Raw genomic sequence first — 26403 nt, forward strand, 5'->3', positions numbered from 1 at the left:
CTGGAGGAGATCACGCTAAGTGAAATAAGTCAAGCAGAGAAAGTCAATTATCATATGGTTTCACTTACTTGTGGAACATAAGGAATAGCATGGAGGATATTAGGAAAAGGAAGGGAAAAATGAAGGGGGGGGGGAACTGGAGTGGGAGACAAACCATGAGGGACTATAAACTCTGGGAATCAAACTGAGGGTTTTAGAGGGAAGGGGGTGAGGGGATGGGTTAGCCTGGTGATGGGTATTAAGGAAGGCACATATTACATGGAGCACTGGGTGTTACACGCAAACAATGAATCATGAAACACTACATCAAAAACTAATGATGTACTGTACAGTGACTAATATAATAAAAAATTAAAAAGCCAAAATTGAAATTAAAAAAATAAATAAAATGAAAACCCACTTTGCCAGCCTTTATACCAAACTTCCCACATAAAATAAGTAGAAGAAATGAGTAGATAAAATGATTCCCTACAAAGGGAAATATGGTTAAGTGGAAGAAAGTTGGTGACTTGATTTATATTAAGTGATCTAGTGAGTCCACCTAAGTGGACAGTTCTTTTGTACTTAAGTCCAAGTCCACACCAGGTAACATGCACTTGTAATAGAAGTATACTTAACAATTACACTTCCATAAAGAAAATAATTATAGTGTGGAATATCACTTTTATGTGTATGTTTCGGTATGAGAAAGCTGGTTCTTCGGTTACTTCCCCTTTCTTCCCCACCCAGTGATGCCTTTGCAGTATGTGGGTGTGTGTTCATAGTTGTGAAGGAAAGGATTTGTGAGCTTAATGGGGCAAAGACAGATGAACTCTGAGTATATGTAGCATACATACTTCAGGCAACATGTTCTGGAGGTAGCAAACTTTTTGACTATAATATTTAAAAACAAAACCAAGAAGACACACAAATGGCCAACAGACACATGAAAAGATGCTCTCAACATCAGCCATCATCGGGGAAATGCAAACCAAAACCACAATGAGATGCCACTTAACACCTGTCAGAATAGATGAATCAAAAAGATAAGAAATAACAAGTGTTGGCAAGGATGTGGAGAAAAAGGGACCCTCACACACTGTTGGTGGAAATGCAAACTGGTGTAGCCACTGTGGAAGACAATATGCAGATTCCTCAAAAAATTAGAAACAGAATTACCATATGATCCAGTAATTCCATTATTGGGTATTTACTTAGAGAAAACAAACACTAATTCTAAAAGATATGCACCTCTATGTTTATTGCAACACTCTTTGCAATAGTCAAGATATGGAAGCAACCCACGTGATCATCAGCATACATCCACAATGGAATATTATTACTCAGCCATAAAAAAAAAGCCACTTGGACAACACGGATGGACCTGGAGGGTATCATGCTAAGTGAAATAAGCTAGAGAGAGACAGACAGATACCATATCATTTCATATGTGGAATGTGGCACAAAGAGAAAAAAAAAGACAAACAAAAAATCACACTCTTAAATACAGAGAAGAAACTGTTGGTTGTCAGAGGGGAGGTGAGTCGGGAGATGGGTGAAACAGATAAAGGGGATTAAGAGTACACTTATCCTGATGAGCACTGAGTAATGTATAGAACTGTTGAATCATTATATTGCACACCTGAAACTAATATAAGACTGCATGTTAATTTTATTTAAATAAAAATCAATTAAAAAATAAAACTAAGTACACTGTCATCCCCTATGAAGTCAGATATATAACAGTAATAATGATTATTCATATCAAAAAATTTTTTAACATTTGAAAAACATGCCTTGCTTTGCTTTGGCACAGTAGACTTTACTGAGGCTATACTATAAGTCATACTGTACTCTATAGTAGAAAGAAGTTTTCTTGAAAGTGAATTTTATTTTTATGTTACCATGTTGTCAAAAATCAACCTTAAAGCTACCATTGATTATTTTAATGCCATGAAGCCATAACTTTACACTAATATAGTAGCTATATTCTGAGATGAATTTCTTCATAGAATACCAAATACTTAATATTTGATACCTGAAAATCTCCCAATCTGACAGATTCATGCAACTTGAGATCCTTTTTTTATTGTAAGCATTTATGTCCATTACAGATAAGTAAGATGAGAGTTAAAAGTTTAAGAAAGAAAATTTTATCAGTAATGTTTTGGGGTAAAAAGAAAAAGTATATGTTACCTGTGAATATATCTAATATATTCTATCATCTTTTTTTCTGATATATTTTTAGAATTTTCACTGTACCTTGATATTTAGGTAATATTAGCCATAAATATGGAAACATACTTTAAAAATAAAACACACACTTTACATATAGTATTTTTATAACTCCTCAATTAATGCTATTAGAATTAGAAAGTATATTCATACTTGCAAATTAGATTGCTTCTATCCTTTGGACATTATTTATGTATATTACATGTCAAAACTAAAATGACAGATGACTTCTGAATTCAATTAGAAAAACAATATGCATGTCTCAAAAATCAGAGATAAAGTTAGCAAAGCTTCAGATTCAAACAGTATATTTCAAATTCCATGTATTTCTTTTTTAAAAATAGTATTTTTGAAGAAAATGTTTTAACCTTTTTTAATGATTTATAGGTATTAGCAGTATAAATGAATTTCTGCTGAAAATGTTGACAAATAAAATGGAAGTAATTTTCTTACTACAAGCATGACATAAAGGAGAAGGAAAAAAGTATATGGCAAATGCTATTTGCCCTTCATTATTGTTACAGTAAACATCATCCCGATATATGGCATCAGGTTGGTAAGCTGCAACGAAATTTGATCAACACACTTAGTCTTCTAATGACAAATAATTAGATGCATTACAAAAAATACTCTGAAAAGATGTATAATAAAAACATGGAATAAATGCGCAGAACTGATATTTACCATGAGAAAATTCAATTTTAGACTAGAATGTGGTTTTTCTATTAAGGTTTAATTTTTAAAATACTATACTTGGCAGTCAAACATAACTTCACTTGGGAGAGGGGGGTATAGTTAGGAAAAACTTCCCTAAGGAAGTAGAGGGAGGAAACTAATACATCTCCCTTGGGGGTGGGTGGAAGGGATTCAGAAGACACCCGGGTTGGGGAGTACCTGAAGTGTTCTGTCTTGGGTGTTAAGTGTGAGCTGTCTCTGGGATGAGCAAAGACAAAAAAACAGATGAAGGAGTAATAGAGCAACTTTTTTCTCTAATGCTGCTTACAGGCAAGTTACATGATTAAATGAAGGAGGTAGGGAAAGCAAGACATTTATAATACCACAGACAAATGACAATGCATTGCTAGTTAGACAGCATAATAAGTACCATCTAATTTTCTCTTTGAAATCCATTTATTCTTCAAAGCCTTGTATCATCATCAAGGGACCACATTTTCCAACTGAGGAATTACAGAGGAAGAAAATTAGATTTTATTAAATATTCCAATTGTGAGCAAAATCTTTGCAAATAGCTCTTGGAGTAGATTTAATAAGAAAGTAAGGTCAACATTTGTATCTTTGCAGCCAGCAGTGTGAAATATTTTCACTATTTTTGTATCTTAATGTTATTTAATAAATATTCTTGAAGTCAGTTGCTGTCCAGACTAGCAAGTTATCACTTTTTAGTCATCTGATATCTCACATTTGTTAACCTTTGAGCATGCTAGTGAATTTAAGTTTTTCTCTAAGAGTTGGTAACCTTATAATAGCCACCTAAAAATAGTTTAGAGACTAATCTGGAGTTAATAACACTATTTTCAATATGCTACTAGCATAATAGAAGTTACAAACTGCAGAATTCTGCAGATCAGTTGGGTGGTATGGCTTCCACCATCTTTTTAGAATATGAATATTTAGTTAAATAACCCTGTGAATAGCATCTTTGAGAGAAAATATATCGGATTAGGCATAATTTGGAAAATACTGCGTTAAGTATGTTAAAAGAAACTGAATTCACAACAATAATTTTTAGAATTTCTTTAAATGAATTCTCAAGTAGGAATCCCAGCGAATGAAACAGTTAAGTGCAGTTCTGAGCTTGTCTGCACATTATATAGTGATATGAAACAAGAAGGTAACATGAAATTAGAAGTGTTTGACTTATCCTTTATTTTTATGGTATCACTGCCGGTTTCCTTTTCTTTTTTGTAAGAGTTAAAAACAATATTAAGTGCCCACTGGGAGATTTACCAAAAATGGTTTTTAAGGTACTGCTTTTTATATTCTGACATAAAAATCAACTGAAGATACAAAAGGATAGGAAATGTTTTCTATAAGTAAAAATTCAGCTTGATAGCAAGCTTTCACACATTTGTCTTAGAAGCAACGCAAGTTAGACATCTAATATATTTACATTTCAATATTTAATTTTTGTAATGGTAAAACATGAAATATATATAGTATGGAAAATAAACTTATATTAATACAAGGCAAATTAATCTTTCAATCATCTAGGACTCAATCAATTTATTAACGTTATTTTATTATTACTTTCTAAATAGCTTTTATAACGTTATCACATGAAAATGGGGCTAATGATGGAGAAATTTTTAAGTGATACAGAGGGCATTAGAGATTTAGGATATCATTACAACATTAGCAATCCAAATATACTAATAGAAAAACAGAATAGGAAAAGAGACCAAAGGGTCATATACATAATAATAACTAAAATGTATGGTGTTTATCATGTTGGGTAGTCCAAATCACTTATGTGATTCCCTAATTCTGTCATCAGAGCAAACTGTAAGTAAGGCAAAATATTTTCCCTTTCCACAAATGAAAAAAACTGAGATACAGAGAATTCAAATAACGTGTTTAATATTTTATGCACCGAAGTAGTATTTGAAATGAGAGATTCTAAATCCAGAACGTAATCAGTAGGACTGGGATCACAAGAAGAAGAAGAGATACATTTCCCTCTCTCTCTCTATCTCTCTTCTCCTCTCCTCTCTCTCTCTCTCCATGCATGCCCAGAGCAGAGGCCATGTGAGGACACAGCCCCAAGGCAGCTGTCTACAATTCAGAGTCCTCACCAACCCTGACAGCACCTGGCTCTTCCAGCCTCCACAAGTGTGAGAAAACAAGTATCTGCTGTTTAAGCCACCCGTTCTATGGTACTTTATGGCAACCTGAATAAACTAATACAATAACAAAAACACATATGTACAACAGAGATGACTACATAATAATAAGAGCAAGTTAGAAAATAAATGAGAAAAGAACTTTTTCCCAATAACAATAAAGTATAATTTATTTAGGAATAAGCCTAGTAACAAATGCAAAGAATCTATGTGAAAAAAACTAATTTGTATTAAAAGACATCGTGTGCTCTTACAGAAAAAAAAAAGCACAACTTCATTAAAATCAAGAAAATGCTAATTAAAACTGTAATGTTACACCTATCTGATATTGGCAAAAATATGTTGGCAGGAGTACTGAATATCCCTGCTGAATGCTAAATTTGTAAAATATTTGGAAAAATACATTCTTATGAACAAATTTAAGGATGTACATATATACTCACCCATCGCTTTCTTTCATATAGGAAGAAAAAGGCATGTAAAAGAACCAATGTAACATTCAAATCAGCATGGTTTATCAGAGCAAAAAGGCTACCCCAAACCCCACATTCATCTCCAGTAAAATGGATAAATTGTGGAAAATTCATGTGTGAAATATTTTTTATGAGTGAAAATGAAATGCAGCTACACACAGTGAGTCTCTTGTATAGCAAGTTGTTAAAAAAAAAAGCATCGTATAATTCACATACTTATAAAAAGACATCTATATAAAGTGCCTAATTAGGTAAAACTAACTACTGCTTGGGAACAAAAATACATGTAATAGAAGTACAAATAAAAGCGAAGAAATTATTAAAAATTCAGGATAGTAGATACCTCTAGCTAGCAACAGAAAGGACAGAATCGTTAAGAGTGCCACATAAGACTTCAAAATAATAGGAATTTTTTTTTTCTAAATCAGGTGGAGAGTTCACTATACCATTATATTTATTTATTTTATTTTATTTTATTTTTTAATTAACATATAATGTATTATTAGCCCCAGGGGTACAGGTCTGATAATCGCCAGGTTTACACACTTCACAGCACTTACCATAGCACATACCCTCCCCAATGTCCATAACCCTACCACCCTCTCCCTATCTTCCCCACCCCCGGCAACCCTCAGTTTGTTTTGTGAGATTAAGAGTCTCTTATGTGTACCATTACATTTATAAAAAACACTCTGATATTCTGTATCTGCTTGACAAATAATTGAGATAAATTTTTTTAATTATGTAATATATAAAACTATAAGTCTGGTGTCTATAATAAAAGAGTTAACATAAAATCAATATAAAGTCTACAAAAATCCCAAAGTAAATAAAATAGTAACTAAATGAAGTGAATAATAAAAATAATAGAATTGCTAACCATAAGAAACAATAGAGTAAACGGTATTAAGGAAACTCGCGAGTTATTTGTAAAAAGTGTAAAACTGAATCATCCTTATACAAGAATAAATTTTAAATCATTTTACAGTATGTTAAAGGTAGCAAAAAAAACACAAGTGATCATTTAATATTTAGAAAAACTTCACAAGCGTATCTTAGGCAAGAACCATTTCCCTCTCAAAGTAACTGACAAAAACAGTTTGTTACCTAGCAAAAAGTATTCCAACATTTGATACAGAGAAAACTTCTCTCACTTAAAATTTCTGGATAAAAGATTTTAAGATCTTTTCAATGCACAGATGACCTGGAAAAAAAAAATAAGGGGATTCTAAAAAAAAAAAAAGAAAGAAAGAAAAAAGAAAAAAGAAAAAAGTCTGGTGAGGGCTACAGTCAGTATTTGTTCCAAGGTATATATTTATTTATAGTCCTAGTGTCTGGGCATAACATGGACATGGTCAAGAAATTGACAACTGGACAGCAGTAGTGAACTAGAAAAAGAAAAAGACCCTATTAGGAAGACTAACATATGTCCCTGTCTCATTCTTGGCTCTGGGTTGAGTGGAGAGGAAAAAAAAGTCTTTCATGAGAGTTCCTCAACAATGAACTTGAACTCACAAAGGTTTGGATGTGAAATCAAAATTTAGTTTCTCTGTTAAGCTCATGGCAGAAACAAACAACAACCTTTTCTGAAGAAATGTACCTTAAATCAGGGATCAAAGAATTCCCACATATCAAGTTTCAAGGAACAAAAACCCCCAAGCGAATAAAAATATTTATTTATTAATAAAATAAAATTAATGATGATAAAATAATACTCAGAGCTGATGAGATGGAGGGAAATGGAAATTCACATAAATTGCCAGTTGGACATGTAAATTAGTTCACCCTTTCTGTTTAGACATTTGGGAAGATGAATCAAGAATCTTAAAAACATGCATACTCTTTAACCCAAGATTTCTCAACAGTGGCACTACTGACATTTTAGGCAAATAATTCTTTGTAGTGGGGAGCTGTCTTGTGCAGTAAAGGAAATTTAGTAAGCCATAGCCTCAAGGTGGGTGCTAGATGCCTGCAGCACCCACCTCCACCCACCTCTACCCAGCTGCGAGAGCCAAAAGCGTGTTCATACACTGCCCAAACTGCAACAGCACCTCTAGTAGAGAACAACTGCTTTAAACCCATTTGTAGGCAAAGGTTAAGCTGCAGGAGCAATGGCCCTCAGCATTGCTTCTAAATATGAAAATTCAAAAAGATGAACTTAAAAGATAAATTAATATATATCATAGAAAATCGGTTAAATAATAATTTCACACAGCACAGTAGAATAGATTCATGATAGACTTCTTCCATCTTTAAAACAAAAAGGGTACTTCGCTTTCTCTCTCCCTAAAGCCATTGCCCTATCAATCTCTCTTCTCCTTTTCCAGCCGAATTTATTCAAATTACTGTCTAACTAGATCAATCTCTCCCTTTCCTCCATCCTTCCTACCCCTACTGTTTTTTTACTCCCTCTTCAACCGATTCTATTCTGGCTTAGTTCCCCATATTGTCATTGAATCAGCTCTTGCTAAGTAACCAAGACTTTGATTTTGCTAAATCTAGGGGGCTTTTTCAGTCCTCATCTTCTTTAACTTCACAGCATCATTTGCCATGGCTCATCACTCCTTTCTTCCTGCATTATCTTTTCTTGACTTCTTCGATAAGCATATTCTTTTGGTTTCCTTCACATTTATCTACCTCCTTTACAGCTCATCCGACTCCAAATGGTTATTAAGTGTTGGCATTCCTCAAGACTTTCATTTGCCCTCTCATTATCTTATGTTTTACTTTAGGCTATTTCATTCATTGTCAGGATTTCAATTATTATTTACAAACTGAATATACTAAATTTTATTTGTGAACAAGATCCACTCAATTCTGTGACTCTGGTCCAAGCTGTTGTTTCAAGCAACAAACATGGATAATAGCTATTTATTTAACATCTCTACTTGGATGAATCAAAGTCATCTCGATCTCAAATGTGTATAAGATTAAGCTCAAGATTTTTTCCCTACAGTAGCTCCCCAAATTCTGATCCTTTTCTTTTCCCATTCTCAGTAAATAGTATCACTATAAATTCAGTTTGTCCCTTGCAGAAACTTAGTAGTAATCAGCAAACTTCTTTTTTTCTTACTTTATCATCATATCTAATTCATTTTCAATTTTAACATTATTTGTATTCTTAACACTTCTAAAATTAATTCACATCTCTTCATATTTACTGCCATTCTTTTAGAGTAAAACCATACATCTTCTTTAGGGCAGTTCGACAATATGTAACAAAAGCCTTAATGATGTGTTAGCCTATTATCAAAAAGACAAGGGCTAACAAGTGTTAGTGAGGACACAGAGAAAAGAGAATCCCTACATACTGTTTTTGGGAATGCAAACTGGCACAGCCATTTTGGAAAACAGTATGAAGTTCCTCAAAAAATTAAAAATAGAACTACTGGGCGCCTGGGTGGCTCAGTTGGTTGAGCGACTGCCTTCGGCTCAGGTCATGATCCTGGACTTCCAGGATCGAGTCCTGCATCGGGCTCCCAGCTCCTTGGGGAGTCTGCTTCTCCCTCTGACCTTCTCCTCTCTCATGCTCTCTCTCACTCATTCTCTCTCAAATAAATAAACAAAATCTTTTAAAAAAATAATAAAAATAAAATAAAATAAATAAAAACAGAACTACTGTATGGCCCAGCAACCCCACTTCTAGATATATAGCTCAACGAAAGGAAACCACTATCTCAAAGATATATATACACCCTTGTGTTCATTGCAGTTAACTTACAATATTCAAGACATGAAAATAACCGAAGAGTCCACTGATGGGTGAATGGATAAAGACAATGTGATAATGTGAGACACACACACACACACACGCGCGCGCAGGAATATTATTCAGGAATAAAAAGGGAAATTTTGCCATTTGACACAACAGGGATGAAACTTGAGGGCATTATACTAAGTAAAATAAGTCAGAGAAAGACAAATATTATATGATTTTATTTATATATGAAATCTAAAATAGTCGAACTCACAGAAATAGGGTAGATTAGTACCCAGGGACTGTGGATGGGGGAAATGAAGAAATATTGGTCAAAGGGAAAAAAATTTCAGTTATAAGATGAAAAAGTTCTGGAGAACCAACATTGTTAAGAGAGTATATTTTAAATGTCACCACACACATACACAGAGGAGGGTAATTCTGTGAACTGACAGATGTATTAACTAATCCTGTTGTGGGAATCATTTACTAAGGCATATGTGTATCAATTCATTATGCTGTAGACCTTAACCTAAAACAATATTATATACATCACTTATATCTCTATAAACATGGAAAATCAAAAAAATTAGAAAAAAATTAATTTTCTCGGCCTCTATATCACTCACGGTTCTCTAAGGAAAGAGAACTAATGATGAAAGGTGACAGAGAGACAGACAGACAGGAGCTTTTTTAAGGAAATGGCCTATCCAATTATGGAGTCAGGCAAATCCAAATCTTCAGGTTAACCTGTCAGGCTAAAAATGCAGTCAGGTATTAATATCATAGTCTTGCAGCAGGATTTCTTTTCCAGGAAACTTCAATTTTTGCTCTTAAGGTTTTCAACTGATTGGATCAGATCCGCCTACACTATTAAGGGTAATGTGCTTTGCTCACAGTCAACTTAGGGTAGATATTAACCACATCTGCAAAATACCTTCACAGCACCACTGAGATTACTGTTGATTAAGTAATGGTACAAATGCCTAGTCAAACTGACACATAAAAGCAACCATCACAGCCCTGACTCAGAAATTTCACTTTCAGGGGCACCTGGATGGCTCAGTTGGTTAAGCAGCCTTCTCCTGATTTTGGCTCAGGTCATGATCTCAGGGTCCTAGGATCGAGTCCCATGTGGGGCTTTATGCTCAGAAGGAACTCTGCTTGAGATTCTCTCTCTCTCCCTCTACTCCTCTCTCCTGTCTCCAAAATAAGTAAGTAAATCTTAAAAAAAAAAAAAAAAGAAAGAAAGAAAGAAAGAAAGAAAAGAAAAGAAAAGAAAAGAAAAGAAAAAGAAAGAAATTTCACCTTTGGGAATTCATTAGGGCAAAGATGTATGCATAAGAATGTTCACTGCAGCGGAAATGCTCAAACATTATTGTTTAGTATGGTTTGATAGGAGCCCACCTAGAAAACCCACAAATATCCCTTGGACTTTTCCATGCCAAACCTGCAGACATAGCCCAACGACACTTCAATAAGCACTGTCAATGTTAACTCTCATATTCATATAATGCTTCAAACAGATCCATGATTCCTAAGATCAAAGTCCACCTCTTTCTAAGACACCAAGAATATTTACTAGCTATATTTCTATTTATTTGGGGGTTCTTGATCCTGGGAAACCTCCTCTTTTGCCAAGTCAGATAAAGACATCATGGGGGGGTGGTCACAGAAAGAAATTAAAGCTATGACCCTATACCTACGAATAAGGGCAAAAGGTCTAGAAGCCTAAAGTTTTCACTGATATGTTAACCCAGTTTCCCACAATAACAACAACAAAATAAATTGAGGTATTTAAAGTTTTTTTTTAATTAAGGTTGAGTTTAATTGTAGAGAAATGCAGTTAACATATTCCAAGATTTCTGTCAGATGAAGAATTTAATTCTTGTTATCCTAGATTAGTAATTATGCAGAGAAGACTGGCATATGTTGAATTTTTAGAGGTAAACTTACAGCGGAACTCTTAATAAAGTTCAAGAATCACACTGGGACCAAAAACTTCCAAAAGGAGAATTTTATTAGGCAAGTTGTTAACCCTCTGGCTGTCAAATGCTCTGTCCTACACCACACTGCACAGCTGCACATCTAGGGGCAAGCACCTTAATTGGGGGATGGAATCTTACAGATCTCAGGAGGAAATGTTTGCCACAGTCTCTTTAGCACTCTACAGTTATTAAGAATCTGGTGGAGAGATCTCTCAATCTCAGACTTTACTGAAGTTACAAAATAAAAGTTTTTTTTTTTAATGGTTTCCCCGGCTTTACAAAAATGTCCATTATGTCTGTTCATCACTCAAATGCTGTATTTTAGACTCAAATGCAAATTAAGCCCTTAGGTTAATAATCATAGACTAATATGGTCAGATCTAATCTACTAAAAATCCCGGATACATCATTTCACATATTATTTTCATTCACAAGTTAAAATCCGAATCAGAAATCCTTTGTACAAGTATAACTGAAAATTACTAAACAATATAATAAATCTATCTGAAACAAGGTGATTAAAAAGCAAAGGTAGTGTAAATATATATAATCTTAACACATTCTTAGGTTAAATATTATTTTGATAAATAGTATTTGGCTCTATCCAGTTTTCTAAAGTACATAATAGAGTATATATAAATATACACATAGGCAAATGCATCTACAGATCTATAACAAAAATTATTTAAACTTATTATTTTCCCTGAAGCTTAGTGACCTCAAGAAGACTGATACAAGGATAATCATAGCAAAAAAAAAAAAATTGATGAATTTTAGTCCCTGGTGCATTGTGAGAGAGAAAGAGGGGGGAAAAAAAAACCACCTAAACTGAATACTTGATTATTGAAGGCCATCCTCATAAGCAAAATATTTTCCCTCAATTACACCTAATTATTTAAGTGTTTACATTTACTAATGAAACGAAACAACACAAAACAAACAACTGTAAGGGGCTGTTTTTCAGCAAGTGCATAATCATCAATCAACATATACAGAAAGATTTTTAAAATTATATGAAGCTGGTCTGTTTAAATAGAAAGGCATATTTTATCCCAATCAATGCATAAAAGTAAAATTATCCATAACTGAGGCATGTTTCTCTGCTATACAGTTCAGCTGTAATGATCCCCACACACTGTACTTGCACATCAATTATGATAATCATAATCACGGTCGTTAAGCTGAATGTTCATTATTATCAGGATGCTGGTGACAGCAGATTCAATCACCGGGTGCCATGGGCAAGCAGTCCCAGTCCCACCCAAGCTTCTGCAGACAGCGATGTGCCACATTAAATCTATGATGTGTTCCACATCCCACTCCATTCCAAAAGCCATAGACGGTAAAGGTCAACTTTATGTTCTGTGCAATATGCTTAGGTTCTCTAAATTAATTCTTTGGAGTACTAGATATTTTTATGCTTTGTAGCTTATGAAATCCTGTTTAGGACCAAAATGCATGTGAAAATAACAAAGGGGCTGCCCTACTGTTGTAATTCACCTACAATAAGGCATATGAAGAAAGGCTCCATCAACATGAACCGTCTTAAAAGTCTCTTTCTGAATTCTGCAAACGTGGGAAAACATGAAATAGTTCCATTAAAATCAGTCATCTAAAATGCATATGAGAACTCATTCCAATTCAGATAAAGGCCTTAGACTATTATTTCTGCTCCAGTAAATATGAACATATGTGAATGTTTTGACAACCAAAAGAATGTTTTTAGTATACTGAATTTTTGTATTGTCCAACTTGTTTAAATCTACCCAAATAGATTAAACTAATAGTGACTGACTGGTATAACTCCTTATTGAATTTCACTTCTATTTTAAATATTGATATAAGCACAGTAGTTTATAAACACCAATTATTTACCTGAACTTAAAGTTTTGCCATTAAGACACAGGCCTAGAATCTAACAACTTGGGGGCTTTTACAGATTAAAGAAATGTGAGTAAGGAAGGGAAGGAAAAATAAAGTAAGATGAAAACAGAGAGGGAGGCAAACCATAAGAGTCTCTTAACTCTAGGAAACAAATTGAGGGTTGCTGCACAGGAGGTACGCAGAGGGGTGGGGCAACTGGGCATTAAGGAGGGCACATGATGTGATGAGCACTGGGTGTTACATGCAACTACTGAATCACTAAATTCTACCACTGAAACTAATAATACAGTGAATGCTACCTAAATTGAATTTAAATAAAAAAATTTTTAAAAGATACAACTTAAGTTGATTAAAAGTTACCATCACTAATTACATTAAAAAGAAATATGTTTTATTACATTTTTTATTATAGATTTCCATGCTTTTAAGAAAAATGATGTATGTTATTTTTCATTATTGATTTTCATACTATGAAGAAAAAACTGTACTATTTGCTCTCCTTTGTTGACTTTCTGATGTCTTTGTATAGTGTTCTTCAGATCAACAGCATTAAAAATAAAACAAATATTAAATAATATTTGATACTTAATTGATTTAATGTGAATGTGTTTAGAGAAGGAGTATCTAATTAACATTTGATTTTCTCTCAACTGATACCCTTTAACACTGTGTAACAAATGAATGGAAAATTATAACCTCCATGCTTATAGGTGAGAGAAGAAAAGGAAATTCTCCATGTAGATAATCTCAAAACATGATGGAAGAGGTGGAGAACAAGAACCAACTATATTTAATTGAGTTGTTTCTTGGTTGAAATCAATTTATTGCTTTCAAATAAATGTTATGTATAATTTAAATGTTTGTAAAGAGTCTATCTTCCCACAGAAAAAGCATAAAGTAGATCGGCCTTTCCTTCTTCAATATTTTGACCTTAACAACTCTAGCCTCCTGAAAACTATCCTTCCTCCACTAATAATGAATAAATTGTGGTCTCCAACCTCATTAATCAAGAAACTAAGTTTTTAAAACTAAAGAAAAAGAAGCCTTCTTTTAGCAATTTACTGAACCCAATTCTCACCCAAATGACTTAACATCAAATCAAAATATAAATTATGTCTAACAGTTGTAAGACTTAACATACAAACAATAAAATGGCTACCTCTCTAATGTGCTGATTACATTAGCCACACAGAAAGGTAATTTGTTTCATCTATTTATTTGAAGAGATCAGAAAGTAGGAAGAAATAAGAAGGAAGGGAGAGAAGATGGGAAAGATGGAATTTCAATTTTCATTTAGTATTTTTCTACATGCTTTTATGTAGGGTTAAGTGGATTCATGATTTATAATTCACAATTTATTGACTTCTTAATAATTTTTTATTATATTTATTAAGACTTCTCCCTATACTTTTCTCTCTTAATTTTCAGAGTCTACAAGAACAACTATTTGTCATTAATGTTTTAAGTATGTATACTTTTTAAAAGTATGGAGGCACACCACAATTCCTCAAAAGAACAAAATAAACTTTTTCTCTTTAGCGTGTATCCAAAAGTGTCTATATTTCCATGAAGCTGCTTACTTCTGTAAGATAGATGCATATTATAAAATATGTTAGAATGTATGAGGTGAATTGGTCACCTAAAACCAAAAAGTATTGTATTATTTTAGGAAAGAAATATTTGCACAAGGGTCTTATTTACTCAGAAGCAGCTTAACGTCCTAAGGTAAGTCATTTATATTTGAAGAAATGAGCACTTCTTTGAATTAAATAAAATGGTGGGAGGGCATAAAAGCAAAAAGATGTTTATGTCAAATAGCAAATGAAATGTAGATCACATTACATACATTCAAAATATGAAATTAAATAGTTTGAAAATTATATTTATCCTATATTCTGAATGGTTGCCTATCAGGTAAAAACAAATGCCAAGAATAACATTGTCACCAGTATTTAGGTTTTCAATCAGTGAGCCAAATTGAACTACTCACTGTACTTATTCCCTATGATGTGGAATCACTTAGTATTTTAGATCATTTTTTAAGAAAGAGGACTTCGCAGGTGGAAAAGAAAAAGGCACTCTCTAAAGTATCTGTGTTACTCCCCAGCGACTTACCCTTGGTAATCCCATATTTATAATGTCCTAAAAATAGACTTTTCCTTATAGTTTGATAAAATAAAGAAAGATCCCATTTTTCTTAAAGGTCTAACATATGTCTTCCTCTTGAGTAATGAGGATACGTCTGTAACGTGTGTTTTCCTTTTCATCTTTGCCATCCACAAGCTGAAATTCCTATCACTTAGCACTGCCATAATGGTTTCCTTTATTTTGTGAGTATAGACACTGTTCTCATCTAAGATCATTCCCTTCCATTTTTATTTCTAAAATATAACCTTTACTATATTTGCCTTTTTGTAAGGTGTCTTAAATCCTTCTGGAAGGAGGCTGTGTGTAAATGAGTAAATCCTCATTGACAGACTATTAATAGAACCAATATGTCTGGTATGCTCTATGGATCTCAGTGGCTTTAACCCCTTTCAGAAAGTCACTTACAACTTCATTTTATCTGTGTAATTATTTCTATAAATAAGTTATAGTTTCTGTTAGATAATGGGCTTAACACATAGTAAGAACTTCCCTTTTACCTCATTATGTAAAGACACCTTGGTATTTTCCCTAATCAGAAAATTTTCTCTAAATGCTAACAAATGTAACTCTGGAATCAATAAATATTTGCTTTCTTCTCTTCTGTATCATATATATACATATATACATATATACATATATTTCTATCTATTCCTATCTATCTACATACCTGCCTACTTAATTACTTATCTACCTATCTACATACACACAGAGATTGAGAGAAAGCAATCAAGCACTGATCTCCATGTCTGAGAGCTTGGCTATTAGTGATCACAGATTCAAGTTTTGACCCTGGCTGGCTTTGGCAAAGCCATGATGCCTACCATAGATCATAGGACAGCTGAGTCATTACACATAAAAAACATGTAACACTAAAAAACAAAAACATGAATCTCTTACTGGCTAGAGAAGTTAGCAGTGTTATCTTTACATAAAATAGCTATAAATAATTTTATAACCATGAAGGTGTTAACCGTATGACAATATTTATGTTTGTTGTAATCAGTGTGTTATTTTTAGCCTTTCAAAAGGAACACCATTTTTTTAATGTTGCACTAACTTACCTTGTCACAGATCCATTTCTTAGGATTTTCATCTCTAAAATGACGACTTCCATAAAAATTGGGACCATACTTGCTTGACGAATGCATTAATGGGGTGTACTTTTTATTTTTATGGTAAGAAGAAAATGGCAAAAACCTGAAAGAATATTTAAGAGATGTTAATTTTGTTTCTGCAGACATTTGATTAAAAACATTAGAATTTAGAGAAGTAGTAAAGCATAGTGGAAATAAAACATGGTTTGGAATCAGAATAACTGGATTCCACTTTAACTTCTGCCACTATCTCTATTACTTTTATGAATTTCGTTTCTTATTCAGCAAAAGGAGATACTAAGACTTTTTTCACAGAATTTTTATAAGTCTCAAATATTCTGGAAATACAGAAAATTTTAAAGAATAAATTTATCAATGAATGATGCCAGGTAATTAAAAATTCACTGTATAAATAAAAATGTTTTTAATTTCAAAAGGGCATCCAAAAATGAAAAGGAATCCCATTATAGGAAATTCTCACTGAAACGAGTTTTCTTCAAAGTTTTTTTCTTTTTTTTAATTGAGGTGTAATGAACATACAAGATTATATTAGTTTCAGGTATACAACATAATTTGATATTTGTATATATTATGAAATGATCATCTCAAGTCTAGCTAACATCCTTCACCATACATAGTTATCTTTTTTTCTTGTGATGAGAAGTTTTAAAGATTTACTCTCTTAGCAACTTTCAAATATGGAGTACAGTATTATAAATTATAGCCTCCATTATACATTACATCTCCATCTGTACATTAGGTCCTAATAACTTACTGATTTTATAACTGGAATTTTGTACTTTTTGACTCGCTTCATCCATTTCACCTACCCACCACCCCATATGGCAACCACCAATCTGTTCTCTGTATCTATCAGCACTTTTTTTAAAAGATTCCATGTAGAAGTAAGATCTTATGGTATTTGTCTTTTCTCTGACTTATTTCACTTAGCATAACGCCTTTGAGATCCTCCATGTTGTTACAAATGGCAAGATTTCATTTTTGTTTATGGATGAATTATATTCCATTGTATAAAACACTCTTTTAATACACCCACTGATGGACATGTAGTTTGCTTCCATATCTCGGCTGTTTGTAAATAATGTTGCAGTGAACATGGGGGTGCATATACCTTTCTGAGTTAGTGTTTTTGCTTTCTTCAAATAAATATCTATAAGAGGAACTGCTAGATCATATGGGAGTTCTAGTTTTAATTTTTTGAGGAACCTCTATACTGTTTTCAATAGTGGTGGCACCAATTTACATTTCCACCAACAGTGCACAAGGGCCTCCTTTTTGTCTATATCCTTGCCAACAGTTGGTATTTCTTTCTGATATTAGCCATTCTGACAGGTGTAGTAGGATAATACTCATTGTGGTTTTGATTTGCATTTTCCTGATGATGAGTGATGTTGAACATCTATTCATATACCTGTTGGCCACCTGTATGCCTTTTTTGGAAAAAATATCTATTTAAGTCCTCTGTCCATTTTAAAATTACACTGTTTCTCTTTTTGCTATTGAATTGTATGAGTTCTTTATATACTTTAAATATTACCCCCCCTTTTACAAATATATGATTTGCAAATATTGTCACCAATTCAGTAGGTTGACTTTTCATTTTGTTGATGATTTCCCTTGCTGTGCAGCCTTTTATTTTGGTGTGGTCCCACTTGTTTATTTTCGCTTTTGTTGTTTTTGCTTTTGGTGTCAAATCCAAAAAAATCATCACTAAGACTGATGTCAAGGAGCTTATTACCTATGATTTTCTTCTAAGAGTTTCATGGTTTCAGATCTTAAATTCAAGTCTTTAATCCATTTTGAGTTCATTTTTGTGTATACAATAAGATAGTCATTCAGTTTCATTCTTTAACTCAGCAAAATAATGAAAGCATTTTTGGTAGGGGTTTTGAGTAATGGGGCTTTTGAGTCAACCACACCATTATTCAGATCTTAGCTTTTGCCCTTGCTACCTGTGTTCCCTTACAGAACTTACCTGACCTCTATGAGATTTTACTTCCATATGGGGTTGTTGTAAGGAATGAGTAATTTCATATATGTAAAGCCTAACATGGAGGCTGAAAGAGCAAATGCCCAATAAATAATGGGGGTGCTAAAAGTAGAAGTAACTGTAGAAGTAGCCTGTTGTCATAGCCATCATCAGCATTATTATTTTAATGTGTTATGATCAACATAAAAGATCAAAATTTTCAGAACCATATAATTTTTCATGCAACATCTAAAATTGTAATATGCTTTTTGTGTCATGTGGTGAAATGTTTAAATCCCTCACCAGAGTCCTCTGAAATAAGAGTAAAGAAATTTTTTTAAAAGTTATAAACCTATAAGAAGAAAGCAGAAGAGAAAGATGAAACAGGTGACAATACCAACAAATTTTTGCCAGGTGAAAAGCAGATAGGACGTTCAAGAAACTGAAATCTCCGTTCCAGAAGAGGGAGAGGCCAAAGGGGAAGGGAGATTTTGCAGGACCCCTGTGAAGCTCAAGACACCAAATGGGATATATGAATCTCAAATCAGTGTCTACTCCTTGAACTCTTCCCTTGCTCATATCTATGTGAACTGGCACTGGACTTAAATACTGCGTTCAGACGAATACATCAAAAAGATACTGGGCGGGGGGTGGGAGCTTAGGGGAACCAGGTGGTGGGTATTAGGGAGGGCACGGATTGCATGGAGCACTGGGTGTGGTGAAAAAACAATGAATACTGTTAAGCTGAAAATAAATAAATTTTAAAAAATGCAAAAAATAAAAAAAAAAAGATACTGGGAGTGCCCAGTGAAACAACTTCAAATATCGACATTTGAAGAACGCTTAATTAAAAGTCGATCAGTCAAAAAGTCACTCTCACATACAAACACATTTCTAGTCTGATTTTTAGTGTCTCCTTTAATATAAATCTAAAAATGGATTATCAATTGGGGAAACTACCAACATGAAAGAAAGACACATATCCAAACATAAAAGATAGTCTGGAGGAAAGAGATTTAATGAAGGAAATAGGAGTAAACCTCAAAAATTTTTATTTAATATAATCAAAGAGGATATGGTACTAATGAAGTTGGAGCTAGATGTTGTTTAAATAAAAGAAACCAGAAAAAGATATCCGGGCAATAAGAGAAATTTATATAGTGAAATGAAATATTCTGCTGAGAAGCATATTCTGAAATTCTGGCTTTGAAAAAATAAAGTTGAAGTTCAACAGAGTTACTGACCCATAACCCTATGTCAATATTTTCACATACATTATCTCATTTAATTAAGACAAGGAAGGGTTTTCTTTTTAATCTCAGTTGAACTGAAAATTTGATTCTTTGCCATTGCACTTATATATTTGTTTAAAAAACAATAAAGGAAAGCAGCATTAGTTCATTAATTTTCATACTTCTCTACAATTCCTTTTTGATGTTTATTAATAAACTCCTTTTTAATATTTTTCCTAAGAAAACATCTCTAATACTATTTAAAATATAATAACAAACAGAACACAGAGCTTTGAATTACAAAATTACACAAGCATGTATTACACATGCTCTTGGGAAAACAGCTCTCATATAAGACAGATTATGGTCCTTCCAGTGCTAATTTGCACATGGGATGGACATCACACACACAAAAATTAATGTGGCCCCAATGTCCCTGAGTATACAAAGGGGGTGCTGTGAGCCGGCTGCTGCACTTACAGTTTTTATCACTTCTGAATTGCATTTTAATAGTACATTTTTCTTTTGTGTCTGAACAAAATTTGCTTTCTCAAGGGAATGGTTGGCTGGGAAGACAAGGCTGAAAGACTAAGTATTTTCCTGTCCACGAGTTAATTTTATTTCATTCAGCCATAATGTTTCACTGAAGTAACATGCATGTGTACTCTTACGCATATGTACATATGTGCATATATACGTATACATATTCAAAATGTTTAATGTTTTATAAATAATTTTCAAATATTTATCTTCAAATTTGGAAGAAATTATTTAATTCTGAAAAAGGATTTGCTCTATAAAAGTATAAATAGCTATGAAAACCCTAAAAAATCAATTTAGTTAATAATCAAACTTTTAGATAAATACCAATTACCTTTTCAAAATGTTATCTTTCACCAGTTTTAAATATATATTCAGATTTACCTCATACTTGCAGTGATTTCTTTTCAATTAGCTGGATACCATATTAAAGAAGATATGGGTTAGCTTTTTATTTTATAACCTCATCAAAGATTCAGATCTGGAAGAAATTCTAAAATACAATGTGGAGACATAGTGGTTTCATGAACACCTCATTACCTGAATGTGTGGGCAGTTAGGGAAGAACTTATAGAGGTCTCAGGAAGCAAAAATTAAAAAATAGTCGATTCGCTTCAGGGAAAGTGGGTCCACTGCAAATACAAAGTCTTTAGTATTAATATACTTAATATTATTTTTCAAATATTTTCTTTTTTTCTCTTATAACTCCCTCTTACTTTCCCCCTTTTTTTATAGTCCAACTATTGCCACTCATAATTCTAGGTTTTCCTTCGACCTGTTTATTTCACTGCCAAATAACTAAAATCTGCAAATTGTGAAACCCTCTTGCCTACTAACCCAAGCCTATATTCTTCAGCCCAGCTGTCAGGCTTCTTAGAATGCACTTCATCTGTTCAGTCTCCTACCACTTCCTGTCTGCCATGCCACCGATGCCAATCTCCTCTTTCTCTCTGTCTTTCCATCCTACCTGTGTCTTTATCCATGTTCCTCTCCTCTGGATATACTGATCCATACCCTGCTCATCTTTCAAAATCCAGCTTAACACCCAGTTTTCCTAGGCAGCCTAATTATCCCACTCTAGTCCACACTGATTTATCTACCGTCTTATTAAAATTCATTCATTAAACAAACGTTAAATGAAGTACTTTTATATACTACACATTTTGAAAAACACTTGAGATAGAATGACGGAAGACGCACTATCCCTAAGAGGAATTCACCTTAGCAGGGAGTGGAGAATGAGACAACACAGGAGAATGTGTTAAGTTTTGTGTCTGATGTATGCACAAGAGGCTACTGAGGCAGAGAGGAAGGTTTACGTTTGTATATGCATATGTGTTAATAATATGCTTATCTTTGGAGGGTTTATTGGCAAGGAGTTGGAAGATGGGACATAGAAAAGTTATCTTTTCAGACTGTGTGTGCAGAAATGAAAGACACGTAGTCAGTCAAGTTAAGAAGCTGGTAGAGGCTATTTTAGATAGAAGAAAATATATACAAAGATACAGAGGTGAGGTAGAGCATAAAAAGGAATGCTGAAAGAACTGAGAGGGGTTCAACATAGCTAGAAATTGCGTTCTTTATAAAGGAAACAAAGTAGATCGTGTAGAGTCTTATGGTGAATATGACTGTATGGTAAATAAGGAGAATATATATAGTTATATATTACAGATCTTTATACATTACAAAACATTTGTCTTTATGTATACATTTATATTAAGTTTTGACTGCTCAGGAGGGTAGTTATGCAAGCCACGATGGATTCTAGATAGGTAAATCGTCCCAAAATGGACATGGTGATAACAATTTAGAGATGCCAAGATACGTGCCTATGGGAACACATCTCAAACATCAAACACGCCCTAGATCAGCCCTCTCTCTATTAAACAGCTCCTAGTAAAATATATGCATTAACACAGGGCAGGATAAAGGGACACTTTTTTCAGGATAAAGAACATTTTACTGCAAGTTAGGAATTTGGTTCCAGACCATAATAAATTTTCCAATGAGCTATGCAAAAGAATGCAAGTAAGTTTTTTAGCCTAGGCCAGAGGCAAGAGAAATAGTAAGCCAGAGTAAGACAATATCTAACCTGAGCGGTAACAAATGGGTCAGACCGCATTAGACATATATGGAAATTGAAGAAGAGCAAGCAAGTCAGGGACTGGTATGAGTAGATACTCAGAGGTTAAGAGCTTGGAACATGCACGTAGGATCCTTTAAGTGTGCAGCTAATTTGCTTGGAAAACAGAAAGAATGCTTTTCAAAGGGTACATTCTGGCTCCTATCAAAACAGGCTAAGTTGGGGCGCCTGGTGGCTCAGTGGGTTAAAGCCTCTGCCTTCGGCTCAGGTCATGATCCCAGGATCCTGGGATCAAGCCCTGCTTCAGGCTCTCTGCTCAGCGGGGAGCCTGCTTCCCCCTCTCTCTCTGCCTGCCTCTCTGCCTACTTGTGACCTCTGTCTGTCAAATAAATAAATAAATAAATCTTTAAAAAAAAAAAAAAAAGAACAGGCTAAGCTTCAACAGTTTTATCTTACTTAACATCTGTAGGAAGTATTGTCCCAGTGACTTTATTCTTTCCTCACTAATACTATTGCCAAAAGTGGGCTCATTATTTGGGCTCTAAGCTGCCCTGAGAGGCAGACTTGACCATAGCATTACAAAGGCTAATAAATCCGGAGGATCAAGGAATGGTGGCTGATTACCACATTGCTCTCTTCAAACCATGCTGCTTAATTGGATGTTTTGTGATTCTTTGATACCAAGACATGTCCGAAATTTTCCGCCATTTATTGAAAAAAATATTTTTCTTATATATGAATTATAAAATAAATAAGAACGCTTATGTAATAAGTGACTATCAACAGATCCACTTTTTCTTGTGGAAAAGGGAAACAAAAATACTTTTCCATCATCTCAGATTGATCATAAAATAATTTAGTCTTCAAGTTTTTTAAAACCTCCTATACTTTATAGACTAGAAAATATAAAGTAACGAGATGATGGCATAGCAAATAAGGGCTTATGAATTTTACTGTCTTAATATTTGAGTAATTAAATTTCATATGTGCAAGCAGTAGTTTACTTCTAACTGTAGTAAGAGTGACTCTAAGATAATATTGTTTCTTAACCATGCACTACTGAGTTAATAAATGTTCAAAGAATCTCTCAGAAAATCAATTATCAGTTTTATCTTATGTACAACACAGAGTGGGAAGCATGCCATTATTTTTTTCTTACAGCAATAATTGTTGCTATGATGGGTTTTGGGGGGACTTGGGAGGTTCTTTGGTAGCAGAAGTACAGATATGCTCAAAAGATCAAAAGCTACATTAGTAAAGATCTTAGTATATGAGCAGCCCCTCCCAATTATTAACAACAATGGAAGGGAAGACACTCCCCAATGGGGATACAAGAGTGAGTGCTAGAATTTATCCCACGATCTTTGCTTAAAAGGCATGTATCTAAAATATTTGCAAAAAAAAAAAAAAAAGGAACGAGGATTCAGAGCTTTGTAATGTTCAAAATAGAACAGTTATTCAGTTGTAGGTAAAGAAAGTAAAATAGGAGGGGGAAAAAATCCACTCTGGGCTAATTAAGAGAAGGCATTTCCTTTAATTCCAGAGGGAATTTCTCTAGTCCATAAAACTTAATTGGACAAGCAAAGACACCTAGGTGTAAAAGTTTGGAAAGACGTGATGAAAGAATTGAAAGATTAAACATGAATCAAGCAAACTGATTTAATCGAATAGACCAATCAACAAATAATTTTCATGTTATCTTAAAGGTACACCTGCTCAAAAATGATTCTATTAGACTTCAATATTACAATCATTATTATAACGTAGAAAACAGTAGATTTAATGTTTTGAGGGCTGAGTTATAACCAGTTCATTTCTGCTCTCATTATCAGATGACTCAGTTCTCATTAACCAATCAGAGCTTTTTTTAAAAAAAGATAGAGCACTTTGATAAAACACATAATTGGAAATATGCAAATTATTTTTGTCAATTATATTTTGAGACATGTTTTAGATTTGTAGTGTGTATAATTAATAATGAATATTGAATTAATATAATGAATAATGAATGTATATCATTTTGCAATATATCTAAGTGAAATCATTATGCTGTACGTTTTAAGCTTACACAACGCTATATGTCAATTATGTCTCTCAATACTGAATAATTTTAGCTTACTAAAACAATAATCAAGTTAAGTGACTCAGGTCTGATTCGTAAAAAGGGGCCATAAAAAGCTGAATATTTTACCTTTAAATACAGAATAATCTAAATTTTAGAATAACCTTAGCAAATTAAGACTCTTCACTACATTCAATATGAGAAATAAAGTATTTTCACTATAGGTATGAAGAACCCAAACTTCCAGATAAACCTAACATATAACTCACTAATATCAATAGAATGATCTCAAAACATAGTCCACTGCTCTATGAAGATGTTGTAGTCCACTAGAATTTTGGTTGAAGAGATGTTAATGAAATGAGCAGCAGATTGGGACAGGAATCAGATGGGCTTTATTTAGGGAAGCAAACAGCTTTCACTGAGATTTTAATGTAATCATAGCTCTAAGTGTTTAATACGTAAAGTATTTTATCCTTAGAGTGGAATTCGGAGCAGAGATTTAAAACTCATAAACTATTTAAACAGCAATCTCAATAGCACAGGTCTCTCCCCCAGGGTGGAGACAGAAATGTAATATTTAAGGAATGCAAATGGCAAGACTGTCTGTTCAACTAGACAGGAAGCTTATATTGCAAGCTTCTAAATTTAAATGGAAAGACATATTTTGCCCTTCTTCCTACATTTTTCTTAGCTTAAAAAGAACAGAACTCCCAGATATATTATTATTAACAATCTCAAGGCATGCTTACTCAGTAATTTTCTTATGGCTATGCAACAACTTTCTGACATATGTTTTGCAGAGTTGACTGTTCTCTAGTTAATTGTGAAAAATCTTTAAAAAAAATCTCTGCTAAAAGATACTAAATTTAAATGTTCCAGCCAAGTAACAGTCACACAGGCTCTTCTTTTAGGCCGTTTATATCAGATGTTTTAAACTTACAAAGATGCCAATATAGCTAAAAAGGATGAGCTCAGATATTTTAAGGACTTGTATAATTGACATAAAGAACATATAATTACACAGGTTAACTATGCTGGAATTAAAATGAAAAAAACTTAATTAAAAAGGAACATGTAATTAAGAAGGAATATAAAGCTGTGGGAAACACTTGTATAATTTATTGTTAAGAAGGTCTAAGGAAAAAATAAGCTGAAACTACAAAAAAAATCATTAAGGAAAGTAAAATATTCTTTGTTGAGTAATATTCCATAGTAGCATATTCCAAACTATGATCTGTGGATAAGGAGATTTCTCAGCCAACTATATTATTAGACCTACAAAGCCAGGAGAACTCTGTCTATCTTGTTTACTGCTCTGTCTGCAATGCCTAATACAGTGTCTGGCACATATTAGGCATGCAGTAATATTTGTTGAATGAACAGGTGAATAAGTTTGCAAAATACTATACATTGTATGTTCCTCCTTTGAAGTTCACACTAAATAAAAGTCTATTGAAGACTGAGAAGCCCTATAAATGCCACATTTAAAAAAACAGTTTAACTGTTTTGAATGTAACTTTTTCCTAATTTATTTGATAGAAAACTCATTGACATCTTCCAGACTAGCATTTTAAGAGACACAGTTTGGAAAATTCTACTGGAAGTAAGAGAAAGAGAAACAGAAGCATAGGGCCCACCTATTACCGGGACGAATAGGGTAATGTTAATAAAGATCAAAGAGAAATCACAATGTAATTCATTTTTTTTCTTGATTTTTCTTTCAATGAGAATAATTTTGGTGAGTGAATTAGAGAGATTAGGACAAAATAAATGAGAGTTCAAGCTCAAGTTCAATACATAAAAAAATAAAAATAAAAATTTTAAAAAATGGGCACCTACCATCTGTCAAGTATTTCACTCAGTGTACTGCATCAGTCATGGGCTCTATTCTTGAGGATCTTATTACCTAGAACAAGGGTCTCCATATTTTAATCTGGAAGGACTAGGCAGGTAACACTAGTCAGTCAGATATAAAAACTAAGAATGTAAAAATCAATTATTGCCATGTGAGAGAGTGGACCACTGTTTCTAGATCATCTAGTTTTTAATATAAGCTGGAAAATCTGAATTTTCAAAAGATTTAATTATCATTTTAAATTACTTTTCAATTAATTTAATTTTCAGAAATTTGGTA

The 26403-nt window shown here is 33.3% G+C and overlaps 1 protein-coding gene across 1 annotated transcript in view; it reads right to left on the bottom strand.

The window, feature by feature from the left end:
* Nucleotides 1-26403, bottom strand: part of SPATA17 (spermatogenesis associated 17) — a gene marked incomplete at its 5' end in the record, with an annotated part of 182122 nt that overhangs the window by 37782 nt on the left and 117937 nt on the right. The window contains one exon of the mRNA XM_080823976.1: nt 16327-16462. Coding sequence (XP_080680102.1) covers nt 16327-16462 — 136 coding nt within the window. The remainder of the gene's footprint in view (nt 1-16326; nt 16463-26403) is intronic.

This window comes from Martes martes (assembly GCF_963455335.1).
Source record: "Martes martes genome assembly, chromosome: 15".
NCBI lineage: Eukaryota > Metazoa > Chordata > Mammalia > Carnivora > Mustelidae > Martes > Martes martes.